General features: G+C 29.6%; 2 protein-coding genes across 9 annotated transcripts in view; one reads left to right on the plus strand and one right to left on the minus strand.

The window, feature by feature from the left end:
• The first annotated feature begins 208 nt into the window (after positions 1-208).
• Positions 209-18839, plus strand: Mettl3 (methyltransferase like 3). 8 transcript variants are annotated; one of them, XR_010845021.1, is made up of 13 exons: positions 209-405; positions 479-526; positions 3067-3274; positions 5044-5183; positions 5644-5738; positions 6413-6544; positions 6622-6785; positions 7287-7438; positions 7510-7654; positions 7953-8100; positions 8947-9125; positions 14915-15001; positions 18712-18839. XR_010845021.1 is itself a non-coding variant. In XM_014416224.3 (12 exons), the coding sequence occupies exons 1-12, from the start codon at positions 288-290 to the stop codon at positions 14928-14930; spliced, it is 1545 nt and encodes a 514-aa protein (XP_014271710.1). In that variant the 5' UTR covers positions 209-287; the 3' UTR covers positions 14931-15005. The 8 variants fall into 8 exon arrangements, 4 of the variants coding, with proteins under 4 accessions (XP_014271710.1, XP_014271709.1, XP_014271711.1 ...); XR_010845019.1 differs by lacking the exon at positions 18712-18839 and adding an exon at positions 17381-17503; XR_010845018.1 differs by lacking the exon at positions 18712-18839 and adding an exon at positions 17343-17467.
• The window catches only part of LOC106677984 (probable sodium/potassium/calcium exchanger CG1090), a gene marked incomplete in the record, with an annotated part of 77691 nt that continues 68408 nt past the window's right edge, over positions 13492-22774 (minus strand). The window contains 4 exon segments of the mRNA XM_067053089.1: positions 13492-16766; positions 17351-17482; positions 17759-17860; positions 18833-19040. Coding sequence (XP_066909190.1) covers positions 16567-16766; positions 17351-17482; positions 17759-17860; positions 18833-19040 — 642 coding nt within the window.

Consider the following 22774-nt stretch of genomic DNA (forward strand, 5'->3'; position numbering starts at 1 on the left):
GGTTTTGATACTGGTTATAAGAACTCCCAACAGATTGCCATTTAAATACGCATTCGAATGTTCACCTTTCTCTTAATTTTACTCCTTGCACTATCTATGAACGTTTTAGCAAAAATTCAAATTTATAAACAACTTAATTTCTTTTCGCTTGATTGAAAAATGAGCGCTTTAGTCAGTAGAAATTCACGAAAAATCATTCCATATTATAACCTCTCTGCACTGTTAACAGTTTAGGCCGGGAAGGTTTGTTTTGTTTTTTACTTTTGATTTCCATTTCTTTTATCGAGATGTCTGATGCTTGGGAAGAAATCCAAGCAATTAAGAGCAAAAGAAACAGTCTTAGAGAAAAATTACAGAAAAGAAAAAAGGAACGTCAAGATATACTCAATTTATCAAGTGGTTCTGGTATGGAGGTAGAAATTAGATCTTATTCCATTCTTTTTTATTTAAGTTTTCTAGAAGATATTTTATATTCCAGAGGGAACGAAAATTGAAGCACCTGCTCTACCATCAATCCCTAAAGCAAGTATGTTAATCCAAGTTTTATTAATTGTTTCTTTAATTTGCTTAGTACTTAAAAGATAGGTCTTTTCTTTTGCCTGACAATCCAAAAAAAAGTCTATATAGGGCAAATATCAGCGGAGAAATAGAAAACAATTTTTGTATCAGATTTCGCAGCCTCCCCAGCTAGGAAGGCCATATGAAGTCACACACCAAATACTCCTAGTAGCAATTTTGTTTGAAATATATCTGCATTTTCTATGTTATGGACGTTAAGTCCACCAAAATAGTCGTGAGATGAACAGGATTAAAACATTCAGGCATTTGTTCTCCCAGTTTTTTTCATGTTTATTAAGAGCTTTCCACTGAAGTCAATAACTTTTTTTACTGTTTTAGGAACTTAGTAAACTTTTAAAACTGACTACAAATTTTTCAATTCTTAAAACTGTGTTTTTTATTTTAACTCTATGTAGTAAACACAGGTTACAATACATGTATTTGCTACATAAAGTGAAAACACAGGTATTGTAACTTTTAAAACATAAAGAAATATTATATCTTTGCTTTGGGGGTACTCTTTTCCTGTATAGTGAACAGAACAGAAGGGAGTTCGACTGGTGGGTGTACCTAATGGAAAGGTGGATGACAGTTCCCTGGACCGTCTTATTACGAGATTCCACAGAATATTTTTTTTATTTACCTGACTCTGGGACCCCTCCCGAGGACTGTCTAGGGACATGGGCAGACCTGTAAAAATCTCATAGCCATGTTATAGTGTGGTACAATGAAGAGTTTGCATCACAATTCTAAGTAATCTCAACATGAATGATTATAGCCTCTCAAAGTTTTAGTCGGCTACTACCTATGGAGAGGAAATCCCTGACAGAAAAACTTTGGCTTTACAGAGTGGGGATCAGGTGTAGAATTGACAGCCCACCCTGTCATAACATTAAGTTATGAAACCCTATAGAGAAAATAAATCTGGGCAGAACTTTAGGAAAAGGATCAAAAAATCCTAATCCTGGCCTATGTAGATTGTATTAACCTCATTTATCAATCACAAGCTAGCCTAAAGGAGCCATTTAGTTTAACATTAGAGTCCAGAAACTTGGGCTACATCATTAATATTGCTAAAATGTTATGGTTAAAAATAAAATGTTATATGGTTGTGAGGAAAGACCAGAGATGCTTGTAGCTCCAATTAGGAAACTTTGCCTTTCAAGCATTACAGGGTTTTCTTTATCTGGGTTTCAATATATATTTCATGAAAAGAAGATTGCAGAAAAGAGGTACTATGGTACAATTGTAGATCCAGGCTAATTACAGAACCACTAAAGTCGCCCTTTACAAGACATTGGTCAGACCCCTAATCACCTCTGGATTAAAATCCTGGGTGAACAGGATTGATGAGCAAAGAATGGCCAAAATATTTAGAAAAGTCTTTGGACCAATACAAGAGAACAGAAGAAGTAGTTGGTTCACGACAGGTAGCTTTGCTCTAAATAATGGATTTTGTGGTGTCTGTTGGAAGTGGGGCACAATTTTTTATTTAGTTTGAAAAAAAATTATTTTACCAAAAATTTTCACTTTAATTTCTTAGCCTGGCAATTTTTAACTTAAAAATGATAATTTACAAAAAAAAAACAAACAAGAAGTATGACATTTCTGCCAATAAAGTTATAACTTAAATAACGTATTCATGACTGATGAATACCGAATAGTATATTCCTGGCAGGGAACAGGAATTGCATCTACATAGCATCCTTTATAAATTTTTTTCTTGCTGTCTAGTATTGAGCTTATTATCAACCAGAAAGAAAACTGTTTTTTCTCTCAACGCTTTCATTGAATACCTATTCACTTATGTATTAATCCTCTACCATATTTTGATCACTGTCTATTCTTGTATTTATATCTTCATTTACAATCACAAGGTTGTTCTAATTTTAGCTGAGTAATATAAACTTCTTGCATCATTAGTGGGTGCATATATTTGTACAACATACACTACATACTCATATATATTCTACTTCTATTAAAGTTACATATTCATGGACTGTGAATTTATTAATTTCCAGTTGAGAACTTTTTCTTTGCAAGACATCTAAATATCTCAAATATAAATTCAAAATTGAGTTCTGATGGGAACAAAATTGTAATCATTATATAAATTGGTGAGTGAGGAGTGATTTTATCTTGCTTATTGTTACTCAATAGATAACCATTTTCCTCTGGAACTTAGCCTTTTTCTTGTAGACTTTATTATTTGAAATCATGCTATTTTTCTCTTAACCGTAATGCCCTTGAATATTTACTCTCAATGGAACTATTTCATGAAACCTTAACTTGGTATCGAGGGAGATTCACTCTAAGTCATTTGGTTATAATAATGGAATTATGAAAGATTCAGATAAGAAAAATTCAATAAAAGGCTCCTAATATTTATTGGTAGTTGAATTTTCAAATTTAACCTGCGCATACTAATTTAGTTAAGCTTTTCGTAATGCATCTGATGCCTCATTAGAAATTTAATATTATATTCTTTAACCTTTAAAACTCTTACAGGTGAAGAAGATGATGAAGCTCAGGAAAATGCTAAACCTGATTCAGAAGTTGAATGTGCTTTGCTTGAAGTGTTGAGTGAGGTTTCTCCAAATCTCCCTGTTTCCTCAGCTAATGTAGGATCACTCGTTACAAAAAAATTGATGAAAAATGTATCTCATGAAATAGTTTTGAATCTTTTACAAAAATTTGTTGCTCAGCAACTAATAAGGTGACATACTTTTTAAACTCTTTTTTAAAAAAAATTTACTTTTTTCCCAATAAGTTCTAGTTGATTAATTACAATTTTTAATTATCAGCTTGACAGGTGTGTGTAGCTGACTTTAGCCTTTCTTTCTGTAGTTTCTCAATCATTTCGGTCAGGTGCTCATCTTACGATATTCCTGTTCATATCCTCAGCCACCAAATACTTTAACCTTCCCTTAACTCGTCCACGAAATTTGACCATCATTTGTTCTTTAGTATGGTTTAGCTGCTCAAATGAAAAAAAAAAAATCTAGTTTATCCATGTTGACCCATTTCTTTTAAATCCATCTTGTTAATCACCAGACTGGTACTACATATTTTACTGGCAACAGAGAATACTTTAAGCAGTATTCAGAAGACTGATTCCTTAGTTTTTTCATCTCCTTTCTTCTTGAAAACTGATATGATGACAAATTTCGGGTGAACATCCACCATTTTATAACTCATAAATATTGGCAGTTACATGGGTCGACTCTTCAACCACTGCTGACCTGCTAACTTTCATCAATTCCACTTGTATGCCTGACAATAACTCTGGTGCCTTGTTATTCTCTAGGTAATTTGGAATTGGATAAATGATCCGATTCAGGTGGACTCTCTTCAAAGTCATTTTCTATATGTTAAAACTCTCTGTCTGAATGCTTTGCATCTTCTTAAAGATTTAGCAATTCTCAAAAAACTTCCCATGTTGTTCATGTAGATCCAAAAAAACCATTTTGTCATCAGATTTACTATTTTATTGGTGTTAATAAAATATGACACATGATTTTTCTTTTCACTTCAACGAAAAACTCTCTGACTTCATTATTTCTTTTGTGCTCTTCCATCCTACACAATATCACATGTAAAGCATTGGAAGTTACAAGTGATTGTAATCGGTTTAATATCAGTTCTCTTACAGGATTGTTGATCCTTACCACCTTAGAGCATTAACTGTATTAAAATGTTGCTATTTTTTATCTGGATTACAACTCCATTTGAATTGATCAGTTTCATTCTCTTCTTTTCTTCTGTTGAAGCTTGAACATTTATATGAGAGTTATACTTCTTTCCTTTGACCTTAAATGTTATTTTTTATAGGTTGGAAATACAACTTTAAGTTCCGTATGTACTCCAAATCTATCATTCCAAGTTTCAATCTTGTTTGCCTTAATAGGAGTTACAGATCATTTCTGTGATTTTGTACTTTACCTGAGGCAAGGTTGTTGAGAATGTGTAACCTGTCTTTTTTTTTTATAAAGGGTTCATTGTTCCCCCTTCAATCAACACTTCTCTTTTATCTAGCCGCAGTACATGCTGTGGTCTTCACGCAGCGACTCTCACAGGCAAAGTTTCTGATTGATTTATGAGATGTAAACTTCAGAATATTTCTACAAAAAAAAATAAAAGTGTGATGTTTTTTGTTCATACTACAGGTACTCATCTTGACTGACTCTTCAGTAAATTTTATTTTCATTTAACTATAGCCAGTTAGGTAAAATAATTGTCCATTGAAACTCCAGTGAAGAATCCCAGCGAACTCTGCTTCACTCTTAGTTTCAACCCATCTTGAATTGCCCACATCATCACTCTCAAATCATACTTAACTGCTTGCTATTTGACCTCCTTGTAATCTTAGTTTGAGCTTAAGATCCTTTAGTACATGAAAAAACTATCATCTAACTAATTATAGCTGTCTTAATTATAATGAAGGATATTAATTTAATAAATAATTATTTATTTAATATTTTTCAGTGTTCAGGAAGCTGTTCATGCTGGTCAGAAAACCTTAGATATCATCTCTGCTGAACATGTAAAATTGCAGGCTATGATTCATGAAGTGAAACGTGATAATATTTCTACAAATGTTGATAGAGAGTTAAAGAGAAAATCTTGTGAGTTCTGTGGTCATTTGTTAGTGCAATTGAAATGATGCTCTAATTAAGTTTACAAATGTTAAAGAAAGAAAAAACTGGTTTAATCGAGCAGCTCAAAATTTTAAAATCTTAATTATTGTTAGTTTTCTTATTACTATTTCTTATGCATTTAATTTCACTTGATTTGTTTTCTCAAATTAAAGGTACTATTTTTCTTTATTTTTTATTATTTAAAATTTAATGGATTTTCTTTATTAATTTGAACTAGGATGAGGTTTAAAAACTTAAACTGCTCTATAAAAATTGAACCATAAATTTGCTGTACCTTAATTTCAGTTATTGGAAATAATCAAATGGGATAATACAAATTTATTCTGAGAAACCTTAGTATTAATTTTGAAGATATTCTTTCTAGAAAAGTTAAGGAATACATTCTATACTTTCTCAAAACCATGTTATTTTTTTTCCAATTTTAAAGGTGAAATAGAATTTGTTGATGAAAATACATCGAAAATTCCAAAAGTGGCTGAAAAAGAAGAAAAAAAGCGAGAGAAAAAAACTACAGATATAATGGTTTGTTCTTTTATGTGTTAATATTTTGTTCTTTTATGTGTAAAATGACTATTATAAAACCTTAAGTAGCTGTGATTAACGAAGCAGATTGCTTAGAAGAAAAAAAAAAGTTCATTTTTATATATCATACACATTTTTTCCTGAAGTGATAGCAGGACTTATTTTCTCTAGTTCTTTTAAAGATTACTTGAAACAAAAATTTATATGAGTTAATTCCTCGAGAAAAGAGGCGTCTCACAAAAATTTGATATTGAAAATATATAATATAGAAATATAATATTAAGAAAATGAAAGAAAAACAAAATTACTGTTTGTTTGTTTTAAGGATGGGTTGAGCTTATCTAGTAAGCAGGCTAAAAGTTGAAGCTTAAACAAAAAAAAAAAAAAATGACTAGGGAACTGATAATTTGATTAATTTTACTTTCGTAAAAGTTTGAAACACTGTTTTCTCCTTGTAATGGATTTCAAAATTATGTCACTATGATTGTCAACAGGGGATGTTAACCTGTAACTCTTTTATTATCGCCAGTTTATATTTTTGTTGAATAGCTGTTTTATTTAATATCTATATATAATTGTACTCCACTTGACCCCTCTTGATCAAGATTTTACGATATTGTAATTAGGTTTTGTTTTTTTTAAAACTATTAATATCCGTTCTTCTTATTTTTTAGTCCTTACTTTCAATGCCCTCAATCAGAGAAAAAGAAACTAAAAAGGTCGGTGAAGAAATATTAGATTTACTAAGCAAGCCGACAGCTAAAGAAAGGTCATTAGCAGAAAGATTCAGATCTAATGGAGCTCAGGTATTAATTGATTTTATTAATTTTACCAATTTTATTTTGTATTAAATAATTTTGATCTATTATCCATTATATTTTAGGTGATGGAGTTTTGTCCTCATGGTACTAGGGCAGAATGTTCAAGGGAAAACCGTGGCACAGCTTGTGGCAAACTTCATTTTAAGAAAATCATTCAAAAACATACCGATGAGTCCTTGGGTGACTGTTCATTTCTCAACACTTGTTTTCATATGGATAGCTGCAAGTAATTTAGTTGTGTTATTGTTTGTGTTTATAGAAATTATTATGAATATCACTAGTTGAAAATAAAACTAAGCTATTAACATTTTAAATTTAATTTCCTGGAGTAATAGTTCTTTTATTTTATTTTTTATACAGGAAACTCCTAAATGTTTAAATTAAGGGGTATTTGAAAATTACCATTTTCCATCCTTTAAATTCTTTATAAGAAATAGATTAATATTTATTCTCCTATACTATGATGTTATTCAATATGGAATTCTGATATGTTCTTTTAGCCAACATTTCCAAGCAGTTGATTAACGTTTTTTTCTCTTTTAAGATACATTTTGCCTTCCTCAAAAGCTTTAAGGTTATTTTAATTTTGATCATAACAATTTACTTACCTAATTTGGAGTAATATCTATGGTTTTCTCTCTTTCTAGCAATAAATAACCGAATTTTATTTAATCTTGTTATTAGTGAGGGTATTATTATTTATCTGTATTATTTTTGTGACATTTAGGTATGTTCATTATGAAGTTGACGGCACTGCAGTCCCTGCGATAAAATCTAAGTCTTTGACTGAAGAGCGAAAAATACTTTCTGACAAAACAATACTATATCCTCCACAATGGATTCAGTGCGACCTTCGGTATTTAGACATGACTGTACTTGGTAAATGAATAGTTCCTTTGAATTTTGTGATTGTGTATATTTAGTTACAGTTTAAGATGTGTTATTTTAAGGTAAATTTGCCGTTATAATGGCCGACCCTCCTTGGGATATTCATATGGAATTGCCTTATGGGACTATGTCAGATGATGAAATGAGGCAGCTTGGTGTTCCAGCATTGCAAGATGATGGCATTATTTTCCTTTGGGTTACTGGCAGGTAACTTTCATTTCATAAAATGAGAATTGATATTTTATGAAATATTTCTATCAGAATCAGAAAAAGAAATATTTTTACATATGAATTGATTGTTATTTTGTTGATTTATTGTACTATTTTTATAAACTTAGTTGTATTACTAGAATATTTATATAAATCCTTGGCTGAAATTCTATGTCAGGCTGAAGCTAATAAATTTTAGGAAATATGATTATGATACTTTATACGTAATTTATAATTGTTCTAGAAGTTTATACTATAATACACATTATGATTTTATTTCTCTTTTTGATTTTAGGGCTATGGAACTGGGAAGAGAATGCTTACAGCTATGGGGATATGAGAGAGTGGACGAGTTGATTTGGGTGAAGACAAATCAACTGCAGAGGATAATACGAACTGGAAGAACAGGCCACTGGCTAAATCATGGGAAAGAACATTGCTTGGTAACAACACATATGCTGTTTAATTTAGCAACATATTAATACTATAATATTATTGATATATAATGATTATATGATAACATATTATTACATGTTGATGTAATGTAGTCAGTGACAGTTGGTTTCATTAACTATTAATGATTCGTAACAATCTTGAGGTTTTATAGTCAATATTAGCCATTGCTTTGATATAAATTGGAAATAAGAGCATGTTAACCATCACAAAGTGAAAGTTAAGATAATGTATATATTTCTATATATCTAACATTAGAACATTTAATATTCAGGTAAATAACATGTAATGCACTATTACAATAAATAAACACCACAGTTACTATTTAACATGTTGGCTGCCAAATACGAGTTATCTCGTAGTTGGTGTTATTGCCTGTGATGCCAACCTACGAGATTACTTGTTGTTTGCTTACTTGGCTTAACTAACAAAACTTAAATTGGCTTCCTAACTTAAATTGTTAACTCCTTAGTAGGTGGTAAGGATGGAAAAGGATCTTTTATTACATAGTGTTATATGTCCAACTTACCCATGAAAGACACTGTATGGACTTTTTGAGTAAAAACACTGGGTGTGCAGTGGTGTTAACACCACACGTTAATTTTTCCTATGTCATTGTAATGGATTACAAAATAAAATGCCAATGCTGTTGTTTTTAAATGCTTTTTAATTATGTTAGACCCTATGATGAAAACAATTTTTATAAATAGTACCACTATTAGTATTACCACTAGTAGCAAAGTGCAATCGTTTGAGCATGTTCATGCACCAAATTAATTGAAAAGTCATATCATGAAATGAAACATGTGGAAATTCTTAATTTTTTTTTTTGATAGGTTGGAAAGAAAGGTAACATATCTGATTTGAACCGAGGTTTAGATTGTGACGTAATTGTGGCAGAGGTTCGGGCTACAAGCCATAAGCCTGATGAAATTTATGGTATAATTGAGAGACTGTCTCCTGGAACACGCAAAATTGAACTCTTTGGTCGGCCACACAATGTACAACCTAATTGGTAAGAAATTGACTTATTTTTTGTTTGTAATTTTGAAAAATTTAAATTACAACTTATTATTTCTATATTAATACATGAAAATTGCAAATTAATGACTTTAATTTATTCCAGATATATTCGAATATAGGAAAATACACTAGTTATTTATATAACTAATGTAAATTCTCATACAAATAATAACAAGATAAAATACTAACATAAATTTAGACATTAAATAAAATGTTTATAAAATACTTGATTAAAGTTCACTGATGGTTGAGATGTCTTCTTTTTAATAATTCTTCATAACTATTTTCAGCTTCATACCTGTACTTAATTTCACTTTAAATATATTTTTTTAAAATATTATTACATTTATTTGATCATGATCACAATTAAAGTAGTTCACTGTTTAATTATGTTGTCTATATTTTCTTAATTTACATTTAGTGAATTTTGTAATTATTAAAAAATACTTGTACACTATTATTTGACTTGAAATAATTTTCTCTCATGAGACCAAAATACATCTTGCATGAGTGGATTCTCAGAAAGAACTGAGACAGAGATGCGCATGTCTTGTCTTCATGAATTCTCAAAAACAACTGAATATGTAAAACAAATAAATAAACTTTTCTACCCAGAGACGCTAATTCTTGCCTGGGTGAATTCTGAGAGAGAACGGTGACAAAGACATACTTCTTGTCTTCATGAATAATTCATCAAGAAATCAAGAGAGAATCATTCTCACTAGGAACTGACTTGATTTCTTCTTCTAGTGCTTGACACAGGTCAAAAATATAGAATGATGAAAGTCTTTTTTTTCTTTTTTAATTGTCACTTGGCTGTCTATTTATGTTTAAAAATAATTGTTGATTAATTTATAAGTCTTTATAAACTTAATCCACTTTGTATACATAAAATAACATTATTTATAAGTTGTTTTATGGTCAATTACAAGTGGATGGTATTTACCTTTCGTCCTATCTAGACTTCTCTGTTCCAGACTCTTAAAAAAATTATTCCAATGTTTAATTATTCAAATTTATAACTCAATTAAAGTAGAAATGCTTTTGAACGTAACATTTATTTAAGTACATCATATATTCCATTACTAACATCAAATAATCACTTGATATAGTACTGTTGGGGCATCTATCTTATCAGGTATCTGTCCTAAGAGGAACCGAGACATAATCAGACGAGTAGGATAGCTGGTTGATCTTGGGTGTTTAAAAGAAAAGAATCAACATTAATTTAACTTGTAGGTTAAATAAAAAATTTAATCTTGTTTTAAAAACAACTAAGCAGAGAGTTTCCCAAAGTATACCGTGTATCAGTTATTGTAGGTTTATTAAATATTTGAATAAAGTTGTTATTCTTTTAAACAGGATTACTCTGGGTAATCAAGTTGACGGTGTTAGGCTTGTTGACCCTCAACTTATTGCTTCCTTTACCGAGAGGTACCCTCAAGCTGATGCAGTCCTCACAAGGCCACCACCACAACCACCTAATTAGTTTAATTATTGTTTATTTATTTATTTTTTTTTTATGAAATCCTATTCAAAATGTATATATGTTAGATTTTTTGATACAATTTCAGTTGTACATATGTATATAATATATTTTAACTTAATTAATCAAAATTATACCAGTTTTTTTTTTCAAGTGTATGATATTTTTATGTATAGATTGGTGTAAGATATCAATTTTGTTTTTAATAGTGGTGTCTAAAATTTATTATAAATTTTTTTAGGAGTATGTTTACTGTAGGATCCTGATGTATAAGCTTTTTTATAATATAATATAAGCCAAAAATTGATGTATTTTTTTTTATTTTGTGTTTGTTATATTTAAGGTCCAATCGATGTTAAAAAGGTATATTTATTACTTTCACTTTTTTTGGGAAAGTAAGTAATTTATTTGATTAAGAATTTTCAACTCAATTAAATTCTGTAGTATGAAAAGTATATAGAAGAAAATATACCCAGAGGTATTATTAATAAAAAAAAGAACCAAACCTCTTTAGTTTAACCTATTTAATATGATTAAAAATTGCTGTTTAATTAATAGTACTGATACAAATAGCTGTTACTAAAATTTTTACTCAAGTGATTACTTCAATTAATTTAATGAAAGATACAATAAAGCACAAATATTTATATTTGTTATGATTTTTTACCTTTTTACTTTAAGTAATTTTAGCATTCACATTCAATAGAAATTTAGAGATTATTATAGTCCTGTATTTGATGAGATCAAAATTTTGATACTGTTATGATACATTGCTATGCATTGAACCTCTCTATATTATAAACATCTTTAGATTGATTTTTGCCAGAACATCTGGGTGGTCTTCGAGCCTGAGAAACAGAGGTTCGTTAGATACCTATCAGTGCATAGGGTGTCCACTATAGAGATCCCAGGAATCTTTTAGGCCCTAATGATATAAAACCCCCAGGTGTTTCTCAGCTATGATAAGGCTACTTGCAGGCCAGCTTCCCTGATATGTCCATTATAGTTTATTACAACAAGTGGTTGGTTAGGGACTTTATGTGTTATCCTTTGTGGGCAGAACCACAGAAGCCAATCAGCAGGAAGAAATAATAGGATAATGCCCTCTACTACCAATAGTGGGGATAGCCTGACAGATCTACCAAGAGGTCTTCAGCTTTGAAAGGTTAGAAGGGCACATCAAGGAATGAGATTATCATTTTGGACATCGGGTCTTTGGAGCTGGACAGTAAGTAAAACATTTCAAGTAGTGCATTCATCATGCAAAGCTAAAGGTATTGAAATAGTATATAAATATATTTTATGGCAAAACCATCTATCTAAATCATTTGTTTATATTATACTATTCATGGGTATAGTAAATGTAAATAAATACCTTTTTTATTTGTGTAGCTTTGAGGTTTATATTACCCATTACCACTCCCTAATATATTATATATTTAATGGTAACTGGTAAACATGCTATGCCTTTGGAAAAGTAATATAATACTAATAGTTTTGTAGGACTCAACTAATTTAAATTAATATTGAATTGAAATACATAGTGGACGAACCACTGTTTTCTAGTCTGTTAGACCACCTAGATGTTCTGGCAAAAACCTATCTGAAGATATTTATAATATTGAGAGGTTCAATACATAGCAATATCTTGTACATGAACAAAATTTTGTTTTTGGGTTGACATTATTTGTAAGTATATAGTAATAGTGAAATGATTAATTAAAATATATCCTTCTTTCAGTTTTGAATAAGCTTTTCAACATACTTGTTACTGCTTGATAATTCATCTGTTGGTGAAGAAGTAAATTTTCTTATTTATTTTAGGTTATACTATTCTTACAAAACATATACTGTTCTTAGGACCACTAGTTGAGCTAAGAGATGATTTTATTTTGGATTTAACCTAATGGGATAACTTTCTCAGTCCTATAATTATTCTTACACTGAAGAAATATGTTACTGGTTTCTATTTATTTCTGAACCCTCCCCATTTACTTCCTCTCAATAATTTTATTAGGACAAATCATTGAGCGTTTATAATTAAACTTGTATTGTCATGAAAGTTTGTTTCAATATAGCTTTAACTTCATTTATTTAATGTTTTAAATTTTGAGTTCCTCTTATGGTAAGTTAAGGGGCACTATTCTTGAGGATCCCAGCACTTAGTCCATCGAATCCTGTAGCTCTGCTGATCCTTTGTCCTTTGCTAATCCATGGCAAGATGCTGTTCTGAGGCTGCCTGGGCCCAAAATTATAATTTTCCCCACAAGTTGTGAAGTAAGATAATTATTAGTAAAGGTTAACTTATTGGCAGTAGTGAGATTAACTTACATATACCCCAAATATAATACCCCACTGCTGCTGAAAATCCCATATGACCAAAAGGCTGGGTAGGCTAATCTTTGCCTAAATCATTATTTGATAATGATCTCAGTAAATTCTCATCTCCCGAACCTTTGGTTTGGGGTAGTTCTTTATTTTTTAGTTACTACCATAATTTATTATTATTGTTAAGTATGTTACTGTTTAAAAGCTTAAAAGTTACAATAGTATGATTTATTTTTATTTTTTCATGTTTCTTTCACACTAAGGCTCTAAATTCCCTCTATTATTCCTGCAATGTATGTTATTCTTGAGGGAAAAGTCTGAAAATTAAAATTTTATTATTAAAAATATATTTAAGCTAAACCTTGAAATGACTATACTTTTATGTATAAAATTTTGAAATAAGTGTTTTTAAAAAATCTATTATATAGCAAAGAGATATTAATAAAAGTTATTAAATTAAATTATTTAATAAATGTGAATAACTGTTAATGTAGGTTGTGAAACTTAATGACTTTTCAGTGTATAGGGTATTTTTAGACAGAAATAACATTTTCAATAGCTTTATTGGTATCGATGTATTTTACATTAACATTCCATCTCAAGACTAAACGTACATTAAGAACCAGCTACTAAGAGCTTTACCTACACATCTATAGCATAAAATTAATTTTTTTCTCTTTTTATGGTACTTAGGCATAAAACATTTTGTATAGGCAGTGCATTTATCTGCTAACTTTATAATTTTTTTTTCTTTACATATTTAAGCGTTTACATTAAATATAATCTGAAACAACAATATATATTTTAGAGATATTTCAATACTGATTAAAATCACATCAAATTTTCTTTCCTCTAAGTAATTCTTCTGTCTAGGACATTAGACGAAAAGGAGTGCACATATAAATAACATTTATAAATATCTAACCCTTTGTGCAAGAAAATCATGCTGGGAAAACATCGAACTTTAAATCGCTCCATTTCCTTCCTCTTATCTGAATAGACTTAGGTTATATATTTTAAATACATTTAATTGAGTACCACATCAATATATATATTACATTAAGACAGTAAATTGCTGATGTTCTGCAGCCTTTTAATTAATTACTAAGTTAAATAGTTACATAAAAGCTGCAATGGCCTGTGCCCTTTAATGGAAATTTTCCAAACATTAAAGAGCAAGGTATATATTCTATATAATTATGATCTTTTTTGTTTAGTGCTTTACAGTATTTTTGTGCTCTATATTCATATAATGGTGTACATTTTTTTGGGGTGGGGAATGTTTTATTTTAGTATTTAATACTTCAACTTTTTCCACTCTATTACTAATTAAATTTACGATTCATTAGTAGTAACTTCTTACTTACCAATTATATCTCTTTCTTTCATATTTGTTATGTTAAACATTAAATATCAACATTTTGTTTATACTTAGTGTATAGATTCGTGAGACTTGACCTCCACCTTCATTGGACTTCTTTGTTTATCCAATAATTTATCTCTTATGATAATATACATTCTTTTATGATGTCATTCAAAAGGAAATTACAATTCACCTTAGTATTGTTTATAATCAGTACCTACTAAATTGAAAATGCTGTTATTATACAATCAACAATATCTCATATTATGCTTGTACTTAAAATCTAACTGTTGTATAAGTCTATATTAAATTCCTTAATTGTTAACAAAACAAGTTTTTCCTTTAAATTTTTGTAGTATTTGGTAGTCATCACAAATTCTTTTTGTTTTATATTAACTTATATCCTAAAATTTTATAAGGCTTGAGGTTATTGTCTTGAGTTTCTTATTGAACATAATCGTTCTTATCTTAACTAAATAAATGATACTTAGTACTACGTCATAAATCTAACTTAAAAATTTATGACTGTATATTTCAACATACATATGTACATTTTTTCTATATAATCTGAAACTACATTTTATCAGGGAGTTATATTTTACAGGTGGTTTGTCTTATGAATAAATTAAAGAGGTCATTGACTGCCAAACCTAATTTGAAATAATAAAGAAACAAATATAAGGTAATCTCGGTGAGTACGCAATTGTCTCTATAAATTGAAACCTTAAACTGCTAAGAGCTGCCCTTATGGGAGTATGAATTCGAAACAATGTTGTTTTATAAATCAGTCATGAGAGTTTGCTAAGGTGACATGTAAAGAGTTTTCAATTTATTATTCAGTTATATTCCATATCAAATTTGCTGACTTTTTGCAAATGTTTCACAACTGATACTGCTTGAATATTGAATCTTTGATGTGAAACGTACTTACCCCTTGAAGCAGGATTAAGTTCTTACAATGAAGGACTTACAAAATTAAAAAATTTGCGCAAGAATAGACATGATGAAATGTGAGCCTCAATATATTAAATAAACTATTTTTCATTTTATTATTTAAAACATAATCTTTTCTGGAATGTTTCAGGAAGTTAGCTTTAAAATTAAATATTTACAGGCATTCAAACTTTTTAATATATGATACAGATTTACCCCATACTAACTTATGCATTTTTTCAGTTTATTTTATGATATTAACTAATAACAAATTAATTTATGTAATTATTAATAAATAAATTTTTGTATTGTGTTTACTGTGAAGGTGTACTGTACACAGAAATAATTTGTGACCAAAAGGGGACGCCACTAGACCCTTCTTGTGAAACTTCCAATAGTATATGAAAAATATTTTAATGCATTTCATAATTTTTTAATATTTTAAAAATTACGAATAAATACTTTTGATACTGATTTTTGTTAGTAATGAGATTTCAACTATTATATTGTAAAAATAAGATAGTTTATGTTGGGTGTCTACCTATTATCTCGTAGTTGGCAGTCAGAATGTACGCTTGAACAAAAATATGTAGTCCTATGACAGTATTAAATCCAAAAGAATTTTTGATTTAAAAGATCCCACTCTACATTGTGTTTCAGCAATTTATAAAAACTTTATTTTTTAAAAAATAAAATACTGAAGTATATATGTTTCGACTGATTTCTAAAGTCTACTTAGTTGTAATATATCAACTTTCACCCATTTATAAATGGTATTTACACAATAATTATTTACAAAAGTTAGATTTAAGAAAAAAAAAAATTAATGTTGCCATTTCTAAGAGCATTTTTATGAAGACTATGAGCTTTTTATATTATGTACAGGCATTGAACGCCTTTATTTTTTTATTTTACTTTTTTTTTTGTTATAGAAACTTTTACTTATGTATTAAGAGCACCTATAATATATTTGTACATCATGACCACAGTCAAAAACGATGTTTAATTTTTAAAACTGTTCCTATTTCTAAAATTATCTTATTTTGGAATATTTATATAATCTGCTACCTATTTACTTATGTTTTAATACATTTAACTTATTTAACCTTAACCTATATAATATTTTACAAGAACTGTATATTTTGCTGTTCAATCTTACCTTATGTAATATTATACTAGTACAATTTATTTTGAAGATCAACTTGAATGGAACTTGATGACAAATAATAATTAAATTGGCTCAACAATATGTTCCCTTAACCTATGCATTATAAAATAATAATAGCTATACATTCGTTCTTTGGTAATTTGTTGTATTAAAATTTAATAGTCACTACCACATTCTGGAGGATTCATGTTTCCGAATACGTTCAGTTCATAAAGTGAAGCAAAGCAGATAAAGAAGACATACCAAAGCATAAGTATTATTCCATACCGTTTGTCCATTTTCCAACCATTAAGATGTGTTATACCAACCAAGAAAACAACTGTTGAGAGTAGGGTCAGAGTAGAATATGTCAGTCCTGAAATAAAAATGCAATGAAGCAGAAATATTTTTGGCTATTAATAATATAAATCCAACAATATTTTAGCAATAGCCTGGGAATAATTAATTACCTTATGGGTGATTAATCAATTTTGGAATTTATATAGTTTGCTGGAGATTACTAATTTACAGTTGCAATAAAACCTTTATTTTATTTGGGATTAATTAGACTGATCATGAAAAAGGAAAAATATTAATGATGGGTTGGCTGATTTTTTATTTTATCAAAAATCAATTTATTAGAAAAAACAGTTAAAAAATAGTGATAAATATTTTTAAAAAGCCAATGTTTCGATGCATATTGTTGTTCTTTATCAAGGGCTGGAGATTGATGTGTATCTCTAGCCCTTTGAGCAATGAATGGCTAAACATCTTCATATAATATAATTACATTTATTAAACCTGTAAATAATGTATGTATTATTGAAGATTTAATTTAATTTTAGTCAAATCACTATCACTATAAATTTTTCATATTAAATTAACATATAAAAATAGAATTAATGGTTTGTTAAATTATTTATTTCTTCATAATGACCACAATTAATTCAAGATTGTTACCTTTGCTGTATACTCTAACTGTTGAGCCAGGAGAAAAAATCGCTGTCTTCATAAACCAAGGAAGCCCCAAGCAAACAAGAATGTCAAACACATTACTGCCAACAGCATTTGATACTGCCATGTCTCCATAGCCTGTGATATATTAAATAAAATTTACAAAAATATAACGATTGTTTTAGTAATGGTTGTTCATTAGAATAAACTAGAATATTTATTCAAATGGCACAAATATATTAGATAAAACTAGACACTAAATGACAACATAACTTCAAGGATATCATAATATTTGGAAATAGTTCTTTACCTATGAAGTTGTACATTCTTTTATTAAAATGTTTTTCTTACTAAAATTCTTGATATCTAAAATTAGGTTTTTAAAGAATTGTAAATTATATAATCTAAACATACCCTCTTTGACTACTGCCAAACTTGAAAGAGCATCTGGCACACTAACCCCAGCAGCAACAAACGTTAGTCCCATAACTGTATCAGGAATGCCCAATGTGCTTCCTAAAAACAGTAAAAATTAGACATTACCTACAAATGGTTACAGTCAATTCAACAATGAAAAACACCATTGAAGCTGTTATCATCTCATAATTCTTTTTCTTCTAATGCTCGTACAGTGTGGGGTGCTTCTCTGTACAGATGGGTCCTTCATGATCCATAACCACTTCTTTTTAAGTTATCTAACCGAAACTTCTGTCAGTAAACCATTCTCTTGCTGATTTTTCACAGGTGCATCAGTATCTGCCTCTTAACTTTTATCTTTACTGTTTGTTATCCTGTCAAGACAATTAATTAGTTTTCAATCTTAAAGTGTGTTAAAGCCACCTTATCATTCAACCTGCAATTTTTGCCATTGATTTTTTATTGGGAGGATTTAGTATAACTACATCCAAATTTTCTGTAAACCATGGGGTTATCTTTTGTCTTATTGTTATACTTTGATTCTATTGGATTCAAACACTGTAAATTCACACTATCTTCCTCCATTTTCATTCGAACAATGCCAAATATAAATTATCAAGACCTAAATTGAAAATGAAAAATAAAAATACTTTTTTTAGAGTAGGTAACTAATATGATTTTTAAACTATTTCTGGCAAAATGAAATAAGTTAAACCATAGGTGTGCCCACAGAGATGCCACAACTGTACAGGAATCTACTCATAAATCTCAGAAGTATTTTTTTAGCAAAATTTAAAAACTCAAATAAACAAAAATAGATATGTTAAAAAATTTCAATTAAAATTTGTTTGTAGTCCCAGAGTGTAAAATATTTGATGTAAACTTTGATGTAAATATTGTTTAACATCCATTTTATACTGAAATGTTATATTATTTAAAAAATGTTTCAGGGTAGGAAAGGGAACCTCCAGATCCACCATGACTGAGGCACTATAGTTATTTCCCCCCTAGCAAAGAATTCTGAGGACACCTATGGTTAGATCGTAATTAAATACTGTGACCTATGCTCACCTATTATGGTAATCATCCAGACCATAATGTATGAATAGAAGGATATCCAGATCATTGATATGAGGAAGGTGAATGGATACCAGTTGTGATATTTTTCGCTCTTGCAGTCGGGCATAGTCGCCTGAGCCGTGTAATGGATCGGATAGCAGAGGCGCCATTGCAACAGGATCATTTGGTCTTGCGTTTCAGGCTTTAACAGCGGCGATACCTATGAATAAATAATGAGTATATTATTGTATTATCGTATATTAGTGCATGCAAAGATAAATATGAAACCTCACAACTAAATGTTAAACCTGACAACTGTAATCGGAAGTGATATTTGAAATCAATGATCAGTTTTTCCAATCTTACATTTTTATCTTTCTTTTTATTCCCTAATTTAGTTACTGATAAATATTTGTTTTGAATGAGCACGGTATTCTTTGTTTTTCTAACAATTAACAATATCCAAAATAGAGAACAAAAAGCTGATGGTAATATATGAGAATATTGTTCGAGTAATTAAGGTTGGAAGACTTCGCTGGGATGGATACAGCCAGAATGACAGAGGATCATGTACCAAAGAAGTTGCTTGATCAAGACCCGATATAGTAGGGCTTCTGCAATTGGAGAAAGGCAGCACCTCAAAGACGTGCCTTGGTAGCCGAGTGTTTTAAAGTTTCATCTTAGCAATCTCGTTTCGGCGGCACTGGTTCGAATTCGGCCTAGCTGAGTGGACTTTCATTACGTTCGTCAAAACTCAAACTTCTCATTACAGTTCAAAAACAGATTGAGCCAGAGCCACCTGCGTGATAACCACATCGTATGCCAAAAATGGCGAGGTAGGAAGTAAAACAAAAATCTCCATAAATGGATGAGAAATATACGACCTTGGGTGGTTACCCGGTATTCGTTTAGATTAGTTTTTATCTATTTCTTATAACGTATCTTGTGCGTCGCAACTAGTCTCTGTTACGTAATTACTCTAAATGCATCATAAAATGTATTATTATTCTTGAAGCCTCGGTCTCAGGGCCGAAAAAAACAGGCAGTAAGGCTACAAATGTCACGGCCTTCGGCTTAAGGGCGCCTAGAATGGAAGACGGATATTATTTTTACCTATAAACATATCTAATTTAAAAAAAAAAGTTTTCATATAATTCTCAATTTAAAACTATTGAATTAGGACAGCGAACAAATCTGTCAAAGCGGACAAAAAACCTCTGATGAAAGCAAGGGCAAAAATATTAATTTAGCATATACTCTTAAAAGAAGACTATGAAGAAGATACATACAAAGTAGTTTCGATAATAATTCACAGGGCTACATAATTAAATCTGAATGAAGGTTTCTGTAATCGGTATTGCGAGCACTATTTAGCCCCTCCCCGTGTTCATTTTTAAGCTATTTTAGTCAGGAAATATGACCAAGTATTGCGGGTATTGTATAGCCTCTACTCCCTGTCTCTTTCTAAGTTATATCAATCGAAAATTCGTCATTAAACATTTGAGGGGGGCATAAATACATAATTAATTGAAGGTTAAATAAATACAATGTTAAAAGAAATGAGAAATAGATGGTAGAGGGATTAATTTTATGTGAGATCCACATTTTTTTTTCTTTCAAAGCATATGTATCACTACTAAGAAGGAACGTGACGGTCGTGCGGATTGGGATATAAGTCCCAGAGTGCCCGGTTGAGAACTTTCTGGATTCAATTCCCACCTGGGCCAGTTAATATTTATTTCACGATGGTCCCATGAACTGAATCTTGATTCTCCTAGCTCGGTTAGTACGCGGCAGCAACTCCAGTACCAATCACTGCCAAGGACGTAACGATGTAAGAAGGCAACTCATCCCCTCTCCTCCCAATTGTTTAAAAATCCAAAACGATGGGTAATATGAGTTTTGAGAACCTACTTCGAATTGTAAATTGTGATACATATGTTTGTTTTTTTTCTGTTTTTTATAAGAAAAAAGAAATACTTCAAAATCTGGTAAAGTATTTTACTCTAAGTTAAAAATATGGTCATCTGAAAATTATAATTTGATATTTTATTGATAAAATATTTATTTATTACAAATGAAAACTATTGTTTTCAAGTGTCAACATTCGCAACATTGAAGTGAAAAGTACAGATCTTAAAGAGTTGGGAAAAGTAAAATATTTTAATATAATCGGGAAACCCGGTTTTAATTTTTAGGAAATTTAATATTTTGTTCCCAGTAATATATTCTTGAAGCAATGCCCCTGATCATTAAACCATTAACGTTTTGGGGTTTTGTTGTACCCTCAGGATCACACTCTATCCATAACAATCCTTTATCGTGCCAAAACCTTACCTATATTGACTACTTTTAAATTTAATATTAAGAAAATTCTTAATGTGTGTCTTTAATTTAAATAATTAGCTAGGTTACCCTGATCTGAATTAATTTCAGAAATGTCGCCGAAGAGCGCAAATATTAACAAGAAAAATAGGGGATCAGATGCTTATTCTAAAAAGAAAACGACGAAGATAATTCCAAATAGAAATTCATGGTGCTAAGTTCAATAAAACAATATTATCATAATAATAAAAAGTTTTTGAAAAGTTCAAAAAATAAAATTACTCAAATATATTATCAGAACTAAATACTAAGGAGTTAAAATTTAATATATAAATATTAATCACTTTATTTTTACATAATATTTATCCTAGCTTAAATTACCTTATTGTTGTAATATTCTGTTTTTTTTTTTGTTTTTTTTTATCTTTTTAGCTCTGATGAAGCCCTCCAAAATGGGGTGAAACGCCGGACATTAAAATAGTTTAAAACTATTTGTTCTTCTTTTTTTTACCGCAACCCTGACCATCTACTTATATTTAAATCTTTACGGTCAACTATATATAAATATATATAATAAAATTTAATATGTTTATAATATTCAAATAAGAGTGCATTATATTATTGGACTTAACTTACCTAAATTGCACGAAGGTAAACTGACCAATGCTACTCTTAAATTATTTATTTTTTTATTTCTATTAAAACTTTGATACTATCAAGTTCCATTTGACTTGATTTTACTGATAATGACTTTATTTATAAATGTGAAGGAGCAGGAAGCAATCTGGTTCATTGAAAGTATTGATTAGCGTTGTCAAGGTAGTACCTTCATTCGTCATTACTTATATTATTCTATATACTTGTTACTCGTGGCTTATAATAGAATTATCTCTCAAATGAGTTTTTTTTTTTCCATTTTTATATTACTATAAAATTAATTTAAACATATTGTCTCAAGAATTTTATTCTCAAACTCCAAAGAAACCACAAATTCATTTTTCCGTAAAGCCACTCAATATTCGTTTTATTACTAGATTAATTTTGTGACTATTCCGTTGAAGGACTGATTTATTTTGAAAGTATCGTTAAGTCCATTTTAACAAAAAAAAATCGAGTTGGGTATCTTTATCGTTACTTTTTTACAAGATATTTTCATTCTCAATTAAATTATTACTAATATATTTACAATCATAAAGATTTGGTAAAATGAAAATTTCCCGGTTAGTGGAATGTTGAAAAAAGTTTATTTTGAAAGTGGCGTAAGTGAGTTTCAAATTTACGACAAATATTATGTTGAAAATTTTATGAAGTTTTATTTTAATTTATTTATTACTAATTTATTTAGACAAGTATAAAGCAGTATGGTCCGACCAAATGACAACATCTATCTGTCGGTGCCAAAATATCATAGATAAATAATAAACACAAATGAAATTTATTAGTTACAATTTTGATTATTAGGGTAGAGGCTACTAGGTTTTATAAGCTAGAACGGTACAATATGAATTTCTTTCCAGCAATAAAACTAATAATGAATTAACAAAATACTAAACTGAAAATAAAGTAAAACAAATAAATAAACATAATTAAAAGAACTTATGATGTGAGTAATAATGTACGAATTTATAA

Source organism: Halyomorpha halys, unplaced genomic scaffold (assembly GCF_000696795.3).
Source record: "Halyomorpha halys isolate HHAL.00 unplaced genomic scaffold, Hhal_1.1 Scaffold116.1, whole genome shotgun sequence".
NCBI classification, from domain to species: Eukaryota; Metazoa; Arthropoda; class Insecta; order Hemiptera; family Pentatomidae; genus Halyomorpha; species Halyomorpha halys.